General features: G+C 37.4%; 1 protein-coding gene across 4 annotated transcripts in view; it reads right to left on the minus strand.

The window, feature by feature from the left end:
* Positions 1 to 15222, minus strand: part of AKT3 (AKT serine/threonine kinase 3) — a 187266-nt gene that overhangs the window by 56188 nt on the left and 115856 nt on the right. For all 4 annotated transcript variants that reach the window (XR_008576244.1, XM_054819198.1, XM_054819200.1 and 1 more), the window contains 2 exons: positions 13704 to 13826; positions 11532 to 11660 (listed from right to left, as the gene is read on the minus strand). Coding sequence is in view for 3 of the 4 variants with exons in the window: in XM_054819198.1 (XP_054675173.1) it covers positions 11532 to 11660; positions 13704 to 13826 (252 nt within the window). In the remaining variant the exon portion in view is untranslated. The remainder of the gene's footprint in view (positions 1 to 11531; positions 11661 to 13703; positions 13827 to 15222) is intronic.

Consider the following 15222-nt stretch of genomic DNA (forward strand, 5'->3'; position numbering starts at 1 on the left):
AATATCAAAATATTGGTTTCGTACTTTGTGCTAGATAACCAAGGCAACATAATGGAAAAGTAATTATGTTTTTGACCTAGTTATGGTTTCTTTTAATACCTTGGATATAGACTTTCTGATAGGACATTACAAATTGCTTGTTGCTCAATCAATAATTTTGACAGAACAGATGGGAAAATATTTAAACATCTAAACAAACTGCCTGCACACCTATGTTGTGAAAGAAAACTGAGAACTTGGATACACCAATGTACTGTTAATTTAAGGGGAAAAAACTGTTTTCAATTAACCTTACAGTTCAGGTGGAGTGTATGTTCCTCAAGCATTCCTGGTAACCCTTCACACATTTTGATTGCTACAGTTGTTGGTCTGCTAACAAATAGTCACCCACATATTATTCAACAAAAGTTAAAAAGTATATTTGCTAGAACTTTCTATCAATTGTGGTAACAACTGCAACAGTGAGGAAGTTTATCATCTAACACTAACGAACAAAGGTAATACACATTTCTTTATAGAAACAGATTTTTATCCAAATGTATGAAAATCCTTCCTGCAGAAAGGTATGTTTGCCAAGTATTATACAAATTTAGTTACTGTAACTCTATCTTGGTATGAACAGTGAAAGTATTGCTGTGTCAATAGTAAAAAAACCCACATGAATGAATACTCATTGCTTTTATTATACAGCCCTGAAAAGACAAAATGTCAAGGTTACAGATACCCTGGGAAATGGATACCTGAGAATTAAGTCAAGGAAGAAAGTTTTCCATTACTGCTCTAATATTCTACTGCTCTAATTTTTGCAGGCAGTTTTTCTCCATTTTGTATCTGGCTTGCACTGCTGTTTTACTTCTGGTACTAATGCAGACTATCTTCCTAACACACTTTTGTACTAGAGATTCCCCCCATCTTACCTAGCTTTTTGTTATGTAACCTTAAAAAAAAAAAAAAGTAAACTGATTTTTTTTTTTTTTTCATTTGCTGGCACACATTGTGCTGCATCAGAAATTGTACATTCTGGTATAAATGTGAATTAACCAAAGCCTCCCAGAGTAAAGAACATGTGATACTAATTAATGTGTTTAACCTCCTGCAAGGGACTCTGACTTCAGTAGAATGTAAAATCTATTGCACATGAAAAAAGTATTCTAACAAAGGACTGTAAGAAGTCAATGGCAACCCTGGCAATAATTAAAAAAAAAAAGCCAAACCCAACCCCCCCCCCCCCGAAAACACAAAACAAGAAAACAACCACATTACATTAAAAAGACTCCTCAAAAGTAAAATCTAGTCAATGGACAAAAAAAAAAAAACAACCAAAAAAAACCCCAAACACAAAACCACCCAACACAAAAAAACTAAAAAGCTAAAGTAACTCTGTTCTAGAATTAACAGGCACCTTTCACAGAAGGCAGCAAGTAAAAGCAAAAGACGGTTTCAGTCTACAGAAAGATGGCACTTCTCTCGTAACTCTACCAACTCTACCATTAGAAAAAAAAAACTGCAGACCTGTTCATATCTGTATTAATTATCACTGCATTAGCAGTAGTCTCCATAACATACACTGCCATAAGATGCAAGATGTGTAAGAAGTAATAAATAATGATAATACTGTGATATTTCTTTCCGGTTGCTCATTCTTCCTGAAATGATTTTGAATTTTTACCGATGTTAAATAGCATTTGCTCAGCTTTTGTTTCTGCTTCATTGCTCTCAGAAAAACTAAAGGCTTTTGCTGACATGGAAATAATGTTTGCATTGATCAAATGAAAATTAATGAGAAAAGCTTCAAGCATGTTATTGAGATGGTCTCTGTAAGAATTGTCATACTTAGTTGTTCTAGACAAAAATGTGGGTTTTATTAGAAAATTGCTCTCTGCTTTAAAGTTCTGGTTTGAATACAACAGTTTATTTATGGGCAGTGTGGAGCTAATCTGTTTTCTAGTCTTTTGTTTGATTATTTTTGCATATTTGTTACATCTTTCCCCTTGAGAAGTCTGATACTTCATGTGGACAGTTAGTTTTTGTGTCTGGTGAGATTAACCAGATTGCATGAAAATTCAAATTCTTGTTCATCACCGGTTATCTGGCTTCCAGAGCAAGTCTAACTCTTGTGATAATTTATCTGTTGTTGCAGCAACTCTTCTGTATGTATAACTGAGCAATGCTTTCCTACCTCATCTAAATGCTCCACATCTTTTGATCTTGATGCTGGTTACTGCCAATAAATGACGTTCTGCTCTGGATACCCTGCCTTGTCCACATTCCATCATGTTCATCTCAGGGCCCTGCTGGCAATGCCAAGCTGACAAAAATACCCAAATTCAAATCACTAGCATTTTTGATGACTTAGGAGCATAAGTCGACACAATGTGGTACACTAAAATATAATAAGTGAAAACAAAACAGAAAAAGACCACATTTGAATTTTCATGCGGTGCTAGCATTTCGAAGTAAAACCACTTTTTGCACTTCCATTTCCTTTCAACGTAAAAAAAATAATTTGGTACTTGGAATTTTAGCGTAAAGAGAAAATTCCATATTGTGAACCTCCCATAAATCAGAAGGGAAAATATTTTCAGGCATAGATGCTATTCCTCCTCACACCCCCCACTGGTCCTCACCCAGAAATAAAACATAGCCAAATATACAACAGACAGCTGTTCAAGAGCACACGCCAACACTAAACCACATTTCCACAGGTAAAATAAATTCTACTGTGCCTCTGCTAAGAATCAGATTATGCATGAAGCATCTAGGTAAACAGAGAGTAAATAAACTTGAACTATCCTTCTGAAGCCAAAAGAAAATTAGTTAAGCAAAGCACAACAACATAACTACTGTGTCTGGGTATGGAGCAAACTAACCTTACTTTCAGGAAAATGAGCACAAGTTACCAGAAGTTGGGGCTCTTTGGATTTAAGCAAAAGCCAATAATCAAAAGCAAAGCATTCTCTCTCACCAGGAAGCACTTGTGTGTCATACTGTAAGACAAACACCTATTCAATTATAAAAATAAAAAATAATTATGGCATCAGTGTTGGTAGAAGATTTAGCAATTAAATATTTATCAGATTGGATACTTTTTTATTTTATGGAGTAAAATACATCTCATCATAGAAATTTTTTAAGAAGGACTTTTTTTTGTTTATATAACTCAATAAAATTTAACATTAAGACTCCATTTAACTAATGCAAATGAATAGGCAAACCTTCAATCCTCATAGCAGGGTAGGTGCTTGGATGTGACGGTCCACACACAAAAGGTGTTATTTTTTTGTTGAATATACCTTCTCTACTTAGTTTTACATTTGCCTATACGACAAAGAAGTAATGGTCCCTGTTACAGATCAGCTTCAGTTATCCGGGTATCCCCATTACATGCATGATTTATTTACCATCGTAGTAAGAGGATTAAAATCTTTCTTGTGACATCAGAAGCAAAATATTATCACAACCTACAACACTACCAATATGTGACATTAAAGAATGACCCTTTTGACAGCATTCTTTGAGCGTGGAAAACAATTGATTGGAATGCATCATTTGAAAAGGAAGAAAAAATACAATTACCACCTTTCCGAGTCTCTGGCTGATAAAAGTAATGTTCTATCCTTGGACAAAACAACACTATATAACATACTTTCCTAAATATACACTGAATACTCGTAGGTTCCATTTCTTTCTGTCGGTCAAGTTTTTCTTGGGTGGGGTGGTTTGCCTTTTTTTTTTGGGGGGGGGCACTCTATTTTGTTCATTCTAACTTGGCGATCAAAGAATTTTTATTTTTACACTATTACAGAAGTGCATTTTTCTAGGTTTCCAGAACCACCTTATTCAACCTTCCCCATCTGTCACCATCTGCTTCTTTTTAGCATGTACTTTTTGTGTGATCACATAAGCATGTGAAAAATAACTAACATTCAGATGATTGTCTGCTGGTACATTTGAGGACTGGGCATAATAAAAGTGAACTGCCAAAACGTACTTAACACTTCTAATTTTGTTGGGTCTTGCATGTAAGCTACATTTGATTTTCAAACTGTTTTACAGTTGGAAAGTTGATCAGGTACTCTAACTCAACAGTAAAACTGAGACTACATAATTAGCACTAAAAAGATTATATTCAAAGAGAGGAACAAAACCCAGAAATACATCCACACGAGTTCACACATCCATCTTGACTGAGTCTGTCTGCACAATGTTGCCTGAGGCACAGGATGAGATGCTACAAGCAGCCTACTTCTGGACAGTCGCAGCCTGTGTCTTCTCCCCAAGCTACCACAGGACAAGGAATAAAGGACTCTCATAATTACAAGGGTGTATGAAATCTCATGGAAATGCGGGAGAAGCAGAGACGCTAAGCCAAGAGTAGAAATGCATAGAAATGCAATGCAATTCCTTAACAGTGCAGCAGATACTGCTTCTAGGTGCAAAATAACTGGAAATTGCCATCGAGGTATCTGGTTCCAGAACTCTATCATCCTTCAGCACAGCATTTCTGCTTGTAAATGCACTTCTTAATAAAGTTTTCATGTGAAAAGAACAAAATGGGTCTAAAACTAGAGAAACAAACTTACCTCCCACCCTCCAAAAATACATTAACCTCACTCTAAGAGAATTTCATACAGGAAATTCTTTCTGTCTTGCTGGAGCACCACTACAGGCCTCTCAGGTCCTTAACAAAACCACCATGAACCAGTATACCAATATATTTATATCAACACAGACAATTTGGTGGAGGGTCTCATTATCCTTTCTCTAAAAAAAACAATTGACAGAAGTGAAGAAAATAAAAAGAAGCTCAATAACAACAGGAGCTACACCTTCCCCTAAATAAACCCCAAAAGCCACTGACAATCCATCTTCATTAATGCTCCCCAGAGGTAACCAAATATGAGTGAGAACTTGCTGAGGATGATGGAAGACCGAGCCTAACATAAAGTCTGCTTTCCACTGTCTCTCTGTACAGCGTTGTTCCAGCTCTTAAAAGTTCATACTCGTCTTAAAGCCTTGTGAATGCAGATGCCGTCTAGCAACATCTTAACAGCTCCTTTCCCTTAATTTGTGGCGTTTTCCACAAATTCCCCTGCCCCCTATTTACCTTTTCTATCCAGTAGCTCTAGAAGTGGAAAATAATGGCACATACCTATTATTTCTATAATGGGTTGCATGGAATTTCAAAAAGCACATTATTTTGATGCCTCAAATATCTTTAAATTCAAATGAAATTTAAAGGAAAAAGACATAAAAAGGAAGTTACATAAGCCATGACAAAAATTATTCTGTCCTTCAGTTCCTCTGTATTCCTAACCAAACAACTCTCCAGCGAGCTCCTCTTTAAAGTCGCTTATCAATTTCTCCTGCCTTTTGCGTCTCTTTTTCTATTAGTTTCTATTAAGAGAAAATGAGCAAAATAACATAATTGTCTTTAGTCCAAACTCTATTTCCTGCCCACAACCACATTTTTCCCCATAAGAAAAACCTTCTCATCTCTAAGCTGTGTTTTCTGGCCTATCAATCTACCTGTGAGATCATTAGATTCATTTCACGAATTCCTTTTAACCTCCCCTGCTACCCTCCTTCTTATTTTACTCAATTTTTTTTCTCTCCCTCATTAAAAAAAAAGAAGTGAAGAAAAGACAATGACTTTGGCTGTATCACCTCATGCAACTTCATTTTCTCTGTAGCATAATATGCTGGTCTTTTGTCTTTTTACATCCTCACCTCTCTCAATTTATCCATGATGTTGGCTACTTTCATGAAGTTCGTGGCAAACAAGCACCTTCATGCTGTTCCCCACACCTGAAGGAGCTCTTCTGTAACATTCATTCACATTGCAACTTCTGTCTGCATTAAAATCCCTGTTTAAAACACTGCTTTGCTATGATGCCTGCAAAAACTGAAAACATCCATTTCCATGCACGTCGCACGTCTCTTTCAGTGCATTGTTGTGGCTCCCTCTCTGCCTATATATCACATAGTTTCAACTCATATCAGATAAGCTATGCGGTAGATCATCATATTCTCAGCCCAAATACGTACCTGACTGCCTTTAGCAAATATCCTGATCCAATACAAGCAAGCATTAAAAGAATGAAATACGTGTATAGGTGCACCAGTGACAAAATGTTTTTTCTGCCTCTACCACAACATTCTATAATCTGCATATACCACAACATTCTTAGAAAATTCACCTTCAATTCCGGTAAACATGGCAAAACTGTTTTTCCTTGCTATAACCGTGCCAGCAGTACAGGGTACCATGCTTCCTCTTTCTGAAATTCAGCCACTGAACTTTGATGGCCAAGTTCTAGATACTGGGTCACCCCTACATCGAAGCCATATCCTTCCCAAAAAGAAAAGCTGGAAGCAAGAAATTAAGTGAAAAGTGAGGAAAGACAGCAGTTGGTTCTTGATAAAACAGTTTTACCTTTCATTTCTCTGAGATAAAACTCAGGGAAATAATTGATTACATATGATCTCCCTCATTCCCTTTTCTAAAAGAAAGATTAAAAAAAAAAATGCCAGCCAAACAAGCATTGTGTAACTTATCTTCATATTTCCTTCATCTCCACTGGTCTCATTTTAAAGTAAGTATAAGACATGCAGATCTTCTCATGTCTATGGACAAAGGCTATGAAGCTGCTCTGGTTTTATTTATTGTCACATACCTTTAAGTGACAGTAACTGCATCAACTATATTGAAATGGTCTTGCTATTTATTTTTTTTAAAATAAAATATTATTGTTCTTATAGGAATGCATTCATCCATCTAGTCTGTACTTTTACACTAATAAAAATTAACGAGGTCCTACCATTTTCCCTGTTATTAGAATACACCTCAATATCATTGATCATCTACATCTATGAAGAGTCATTTGAACGATCATCCATGAAGTCCCTTACAGACTTGTTCACAGCCAAACCATCTTCTCTCCTGTTATTAAAAAGATTAAAAGCTTCAAAATTCATTTCTGGTATTTAAACTTGTATCTCCCCTGATACCAAAACTGAGTGTCAGTATAAGTGGTGACTGCCCTACTATAACTAATACTGTGCACTTAGTCCTAAGAACTTGAACAGAAATGCAGAGAGCCAGAAACTGCAATCTCATGTAAGAAATTACCCTGACAAGTAATCAGAGCTGCGAAAACTTTTATTTCTCTGCTCAAGTAGCTTCATTTCCTGAATGTTCTATTAAAGAAAGTCTGTAGAGACCTGTATCTTTATTAGCAGGTCTTTGATCCTTGACAATCAACTGAAAACTATGAAAATCCAAACTGCTTTTAAATGTCTCACAGGTATATTTACAAGGACTTTCTCAGTTTTATTCTTTCTTTATTAAGCAAGTGATACTGTCTGGAAAAGACACATGGTCCTGTCCTGCCTTTGCCACTCCAAAACTGCAAAAGAAACATTTTGGGGGGGTGGTGGTGTGTGTTTCTGGAGAAAAAAATCAAGAGTACATCTTTGTTTCCTAAATGAGATCACAATTCATTTTTTCTCTTTGGATCTATGTTTATTCTCTGACACCACAATGATCTCGAATGTGATAGCTTACTTTGAAGGACAACAATGGAAACAAACTCCTAAGAAACAGCTGCTTCTTCACGAAAAACTAAGGAATGAGAAATCATAAAATATTTTATACCTTTCAAATGGGGAATGCCACAGATTCTTAGAGCAGAAGGAAATATTTAGTATTACCACTACACTCACGCAAGAAAAAAACTGAGGCTTGCATTAGTTCTGCTGCAGATGATAAAGGAATTTCACTATTTATCAGATAACCAAATCATTCTCAAAAGACTATATAATTTCACAAATAAAAAGTTACTCACTCTTCAATAATTATGACCAAAATGTACATCTGTACTGTAAACATATATAAGATCTGCTATTTGACAGTGGAACCTATTTTCTTCCTAGAGGATGTATCCATACCCTACCATCTTTTGTGCTTGGCACATAACTATGCAAGACAAAGCACAGTCAATGACATTTTAGGGGTTTTTTAAACTGTAGAATACTGGCATTGGATAACAGGGAGACTAGGAGAGGACAGCGTGAAGAGAATGTACCTGTGGACCACTTAGCTGGAAGCCCTGTGCACCCCTGTAAAAGCACAGTGCATGGTGAAGGTAGGTATAGACTTCCAGGTAGGTGCCACGAATGATAAATCAGTGACAGTCCAGAAAAGTAATTCTAGCTCCAAAGATGAAACTTGGCTCCAACCTGGCAATCTCATTTCATTTTTTTCCTGTGGCCCACCATCCATTTGATCTTCACGTGAACAGGGGCATTTTTCTGGATCTGCCAGATATCAGCAGTCAGTCTCAGGTCCTCTATGAAAGGTCTGGCCCTATCAATGTGAGGTGAAAGAGCCTTTTCAACAGAACGTGGGGAGGACTACTTTGATCCTAGAAACGTAAGGTTTGTAGGGAAAACACAGCAACGGGTAAGCTTATTTTCTGTAACAGTAATTCTGAAATCACCTTGGGAAATAATTCTGTATGGATCCACAAGGACACGTTGACCTGAGAGAAGGTCATGCAAGGAGGAAATCCACCTTACCCTGGCTTAGCCACTTCCCTGTTTTCCTGTTGGAAGCAACTGCAATCTAGTTTTTGCAAAAAAAATGGAATAGTGAGCAGGACTCTATGCCTCAAACAATAGTCCAAAAAGCATTTGGAGTATCAAGCTCAAGTTCTTGTTTGGAACTGCATCCACAACACTGAATTCATACAAAAGAAAACATTAAGTCAGTTCTCAGGCTAGGTATAGATTCCTGCCGATGCAAGGGTCCTGGGTCAACTGCTTCCTGGCTGGTAGACAGCAACCTCAGGCTGTGTGTTACACAGCACACTGTCCCAGTGTCCTCTACCACCAGCCAACACGTACATGGGAAACTGAACCAAAAGGCCTGCAGAAGGGATGCACCCATCACAACTGACCTAGATGAAAGAGCAGGATGCAAGGGTATTATTAAAAGGACAGATGCTAAATGGGTTTCTCCACATAACTGGAGAATATCTTGCTTCTAAAGAAAGTCTAAAAGGTAACTGCCTTTACGCTAACCACAACCAGGCAAAACATAAGTATATGCTGCCATTTGTCTTGGGATAAACAAGCAGAAATTCACTGTGGTAACAGGATTAAAGTCCAGCTGTAACATTAGATTCTCATGATCTGCAATTTGTCAAAAGGTAGTAACTCTTCAGCATCTGGTAATGATTTCCGTGGCCTGAACTGCAACGAGAAGTGATTTTTGAGCAATCATTCTCTGACAGATGCACACGAATAGACTGGAGGACCCAGTCTCTTGACGGTCCCTTTATCAGTCAGCTGTCCCAGGTATAAAAATAGGTACAACTGTCCCAGGTGAGCAAACGCACTGGTAAACGCTATTTTAGCAGCGGAGAGTACAAAGGGAAACTTTGTTTTTTGCATGGTGTCCATATACTGCTAACTTTACCCTTTTAATTAAGAATGTGTGGATAAAGGTGTTGAATCTTCTTAAGCCATACCAATACCCTGTCTAGGTTGCTCGCTCTAAACCCTTTATATCTGAGGTGAAAGGGAATGGGTTCTGTGGTTCCCAGGGTTAACAAAGAGTCAATTTACTTCAAGACAGATTTGTACAGGCTGCTTCTCAAAAAACTGTCATAACGGGAGGTGAAGGAGAGGAATGGGACTGCTAGAGAACAGAAAGGCAAATTGGATCAAGTAACTTGTGGCAAGTGTCTAGAACCCAGAATGATCCCTTGCCACGTTCGATGGAAGAGAGCTAGCATGTTCCCAAAAGTGAGAGATGGAGAAGCAGATGAAAGCAACTGAATGGGATATTTGCACTCTCTGAGAATGTTTTCCAGACTGGTGACAAGATGACAATGAGGGGATAAGAGCTCACAATGACACCTGTAGCTCATGTCAGCGATGAGAGCATCATGCCTTGTGTTTTTCTCCTTGCTGGCACAGATTCTGGGTGTGTAACGCAAGAAAAATGGCCACTGTACCAAGCCAAACAGGCCGATCTACAACTTCTCCTAAGTAGCTACAAAAGATTCAAAGCAGGCTAAGAATAGTTCTGGAACCCTTAAATGTAGATAACTGTTGAGTGTCCCTGCAATAAACACAAAGGAGATGTCAGAAATTGCCAAAAAGGATAGCAACAATCTGCATGTAAGTCGTCTTTGGAATCTATGGGATGTGATTCTGCAAAGGAGACCATGTATCAGTGAGCTTGTCTTCATAGCTAGCGCAGCTGGTGACTCACCAAACAGCTGAAATGAACACACCTAACCAGCCAAAATTATTTAGGTACTTTGAACCTGCAGTGCGAGGGCATGGCTGCTCAGATTTCTTGTCCCTGCTGAAAGAATTAAGGAAGAAGGAACCAGATGCCGAGTCGCTGCAAGAGGTGGGGGATCCCTTGAAGAAGAATTCTTAAAACAAATGGTAGGACTGAAGGGCCTTGTAAAGCCCTTTAGGTTGACTAGAAAGTTGTCCAATATCAGCTATGTAGCAATCCTGAATGCTGACAAGAATGGAAATAAGATCTAATTCAGCATCCATAGAATCCTTGGCATTAAGTAAAAAAATAATGCTGTCTTTCATGTTAATACTGGAGTTGTGTTTGGCAGCCCCAGGGGAGAGGCAGAACAACATTTCCGAGCACCACAGTCAGTACTGTTGACTGAAGCCAGGCAGGACAAAAAAAACAATTTTGAGAGTGTGCCCCCCTTGCCTTTTTTCAGTAGGCATCAAGTGGCAGAGCTGCCAGCACTAATAGTGGAGCAGATCATCTGGGTGACTTGAGCTTCCACAGCAGATTCTCCAGTGGCCAAACCAGAGCTAGAAATGGAATCAAAACAACATCCTCATGTCCATCTTTTTATCAACCCTTGAGAAGTGTGATGCTTGGCACTCTGAGTGCTAGCTAACAGTAAAGATGGGGTGGCATACTCTGGGATGCCACGTCTGCGTACGTACGAGGAAACAGCTAGGTTTTGGTGCCCACCTCAGTTCTGAGGTTGATACACTCAATTGGTTTTAGCAGAAATATCTAAAATTTCAACTTCCTCTCCCTGCAACTGGGAAGTTCAGATAAAATCCAGCAAATTCAGTACCTTCCTATTCCCCCTCGCCTCCACTGAGGCTGTATAAACACTAGTTATACAGCTCAGTTAAGCAGTATCATATGTTCCAAGTGACAGACAGATGGAAGATTATTTTTGAAGAAATCATCGGGAGATAAAAACTTTAACAGAGGAAGGCAAACATGAGAAGGAAAATGCATGTTAGAGGCCTTTTTAAATACTAAGCAGCACAGCGTCAATACACATACAATCACCAAAAAGAAAAGCGGCACATACAATTCTGAATAACAACTGCATAGTAGTATTTGGGCAGACTGTCAGTTCTTACCACAATGAACAGTTTTTGGCATACAAACACCGTAGTCTAAAATTAAATGAAAAATAAACATTTTATACTGTATTACAAGAGTATATTCTAAATCATACCTCAGGCGCCAGGTATTCTGGAGTACCACAGAATGTTTTCATAGTTGCTGCATCTGTGATTCCTTCTTTGCAAAGTCCAAAATCTGTAATTTTTATGTGTCCATCTTTATCCAACATTAGATTTTCTAACTGTGTGTTGGGGAAAAAAATGTTCCCTTAGTATTTCTTAAGAGGACAGGCTGATGCATTACATCAATTTTTTAAAAAAGGTACACAGTTATTGCTTGCAATAGAACATAATTTGTCTGTAATTTAAAAAAAATATTACAGCATCTATTACATTGTAGCATTTAACAGTGTTTAGTTTTATACAATTTAAATAATCATTTAATGCTCTATTAGAGTAATATTATGGTAAATAACAATGGTAAATCCCAGGTCAATTAAAGCATGGTCTTTCATTCGGAAGTTTTACAAATTTGGTGCGTCTTCCACAGAAAGAAAGCAAAATATTTTTTAAAATATTCTCAAGATATAATCAACTAATTCAAGGTTACAATCATGGCTGTCATTTGGTACAACTTCATAGGTTTCCTTTGCTGTTACATCATCTTCATTTACCAAGATGCATTTTACTTACTAAACTGTCATGAAACAGCTAGTACATATCCATGTTCTTTTAAAGTAAATCCTTAATATATCTGCATCTTCCACAACCTTTTCAATAACAGATGAAAGTGGGAATAGGGAAGCTACTGACAAAAACAAAGCCCCAAGGTAAATTCTTCCTTGAATACTTGCAAAGGACACTGTTCTTGAATAGTTGTATGTGTATGCTTTACATTGCCTTTTAAATACATGATCCTTGCTTTGAAATGTGAAAACAGAGTATAGCCTGTTAGGAAGTATTTAAAGAACAGGAATAAAAAATACTGCAATATTTACTGCGGACTATCTGATAAACTTGGCTAACATAACTATTGCAAAAGCTTTTTATTAGCAATTTAAATACAGACACAACTAAAACCAAGTAAAACATATTCCTGAACGACTTTTCTCAACGGAAGAAGTTTGTGGGTTTTTTCTTATTGTAAGGTGTATAGTGAAAATACCAACCAAGAACAATCATAGCCCTGTCTTCCTAAGTCTGTATAAAGCCTGAAATACAATTCAAAGGTATGTATTATAAAGGTATATAATGGTGTCTTACAAAGAAGATGCAAAGTAGATGACACCAGTAATGGAAGATTTATAAAGTCAAATTCCTCTTTCCTTATTATTTGGAATTTAAATCATTCCTTGACCAGACAATTCCATATTTTTCCAAGATGTTACAGCATGCCATGTTATTACCACAGATTCTGCTACAAACAGGTAACCCAGTATTTTGTTTTCTGTCTGTCCCCCTGAGCAGAACTTGCCTGCCATTGCCTCCTTTCTCCTCGGTTCCTGTACAAAGGAGTCCATGAACGAACTCCACTACTGTGCATGTGTAACAGGAAAGCACAATTTCCTGTACAAAAAATTAAAGGCTTTTCACAGAAATAAAATAGTCTCGTCATGGAATTTAAAGGTTCCTCCCACAAAAGTTAGAAAATGTTAGTATTGAAATCAGATGTCATTTTCCACAGAACATACTGTGTCACAGAATACCTGTAGCATAATGTAAAAGGAGCGTCAGGCAACAGAGGATACCGATCTGTGTGTGCAAGCAAATCTAAGACAAACTACATTCCAGTATTATGAATCTTTCCCAAGATACAAAAGACAAAATAATTCTGAAGTTAAGGCTGACATTCTTTTCCTATTGAAGTATTCTGAATTCAAATGTTTTGAAATCATACAAGAACATAACTCTTTGCTGAGCTAAAGAGAATGCAGTCACATTGTCCCAATTCCCCGTTTCCCTTGTTAGGGGACACTGAGAATTATATCTGAGATTTGTGTTGCAATCCTAGTTAAGTTAGAAGTAATGGAGGAAAAAAAGTATCAGAAGTTTGGATCTCCTTCAAGTGCTGTTTCTTTTTTTAATCAAGTTAGTCAAGTAAAGTATCCATCTATAGATTACTGTATCAAATGGCTTCCTTCAGCACACACACAACTTTAAACTGAACACAGATTTTTTTTTTCCCCCATTAACTCTGAATAGCGCAACTTTATAATTACTTTGTGTTTGTCCCAATAGTCTCTGCAAAAACAAAAATTTGATTACTTTTTTTCTTTTTTTTTTACCTTGAGATCACGGTACACAATCTTCCCAGAATGCAGATAGTCCAGGGCAGAGACAATTTCTGCACCATAGAAGCGTGTGCGGTCCTCTGAGAACACCCGCTCTCTCGACAAATGGAAAAACAGCTGCAGGGTAAACAGCAGGGACAGGATTGTAATAATTACTGATTTAGTGGGGGAAATTAACACAAACATAAAACACCTCTCATCACCATATTGTGATGATAGATAGTGTACTCTCAGTGGACACTCGGCACTCTTAGACAGCAGCTGGCTTATCTTTTCCAGGTTTCCAAAGGGAGAAAGCGAGCTGTTAAATCAGCGTTTTAATCAATATACCAATCTTGTTTAAGGCATTCTGCTTGCTACTCATTTAACCTTCAGTTACCAAAGGAAAAAAAAAAAAAAAAGTATGCAGCAGCATCATTCTATACTTCTGCCTCCACCACTTCCTCGGATTTTTATGTTGAGCAACTGAGAAATATCATTAAAATACTCAGATTCCAGTTCCACCTTAAGTTTTTCAGTAATTTAGTAACTTTTCTTTGAACTGAAAAAAGTCTAGTTCTTCAGCAGGCTTCGACTGAACAGGTGAACTGGCATTTCACAAAAACAGCACATTCCTACTGCTAGCAATATTACCAGAAAAAGCAAACCAACACCTGCTTAGGGCTTACAAAAACAAATCTATGTATTTAGTGTATTTCTTTGCTACAACAAAAACATTTCTTTGGGGGTTTTGTCTCTTCTTTAATACTTTATAAGTAACAGCGCTTTGCAGACACTTTTTCAACTGAAGTCCTTCAGTGAAAAATATTAATCGTTACGTATTGCCAGTAACTTCAGCTGCAGCGAAAAAGCGTAAGGTGAAGTTCTGCAAGGCTATCAGCATCTTACTGGATAAAACAGCACCCTCAGAACCTGGAAGAACACCTAAAAAAAGCAGAATTTGGCTATTTAATTCAAATGCACTCTAAAATGCCTAGTTTTATTTACTGCGTTAAGAAAGCTTGGGAAAGTCCTTAATGAAAGATTAGTAGGTGTCTGTATTCTGCTTTAGAGCAAATTGGGCCACCTGCCTTACCCCTGCAAGTTCCAGTGTTTTAGGTTTTACCACAAGAGCTAACAATCAACAAAACAGAAACACAGAAAATCTCATCATTTATAAATTATAGACAAGGAAATCTATAACAGCAATGTGGTTTATTTTCACTGCTAAAAATATCAAGTAGATGAGAATTCCAAAATGGCAGGGTAGGCAAAAAAAAACAAAAAAACCAACCCAAAACCAACCAACCAAAAAAACAATAATGTGCTTAATCTGTCAATACCACACCTTACTTTACACTTGTAGTAAATCTACACTGCTCGCCCAGCAGTGTAAGAATTACTGCAGCTATTTTCAGCGTGTGGACTTTTAAAAATGTAATTAAAAAGTCAATCCTATGAACAACGAGGAGTCAACTTCTTTCCTGACAGTTCCGCTTCAAAAAAAATGTTTATAACTTTCTTCTGTACCTAA

This window comes from Grus americana, chromosome 3 (assembly GCF_028858705.1).
Source record: "Grus americana isolate bGruAme1 chromosome 3, bGruAme1.mat, whole genome shotgun sequence".
Lineage (NCBI taxonomy): Eukaryota > Metazoa > Chordata > Aves > Gruiformes > Gruidae > Grus > Grus americana.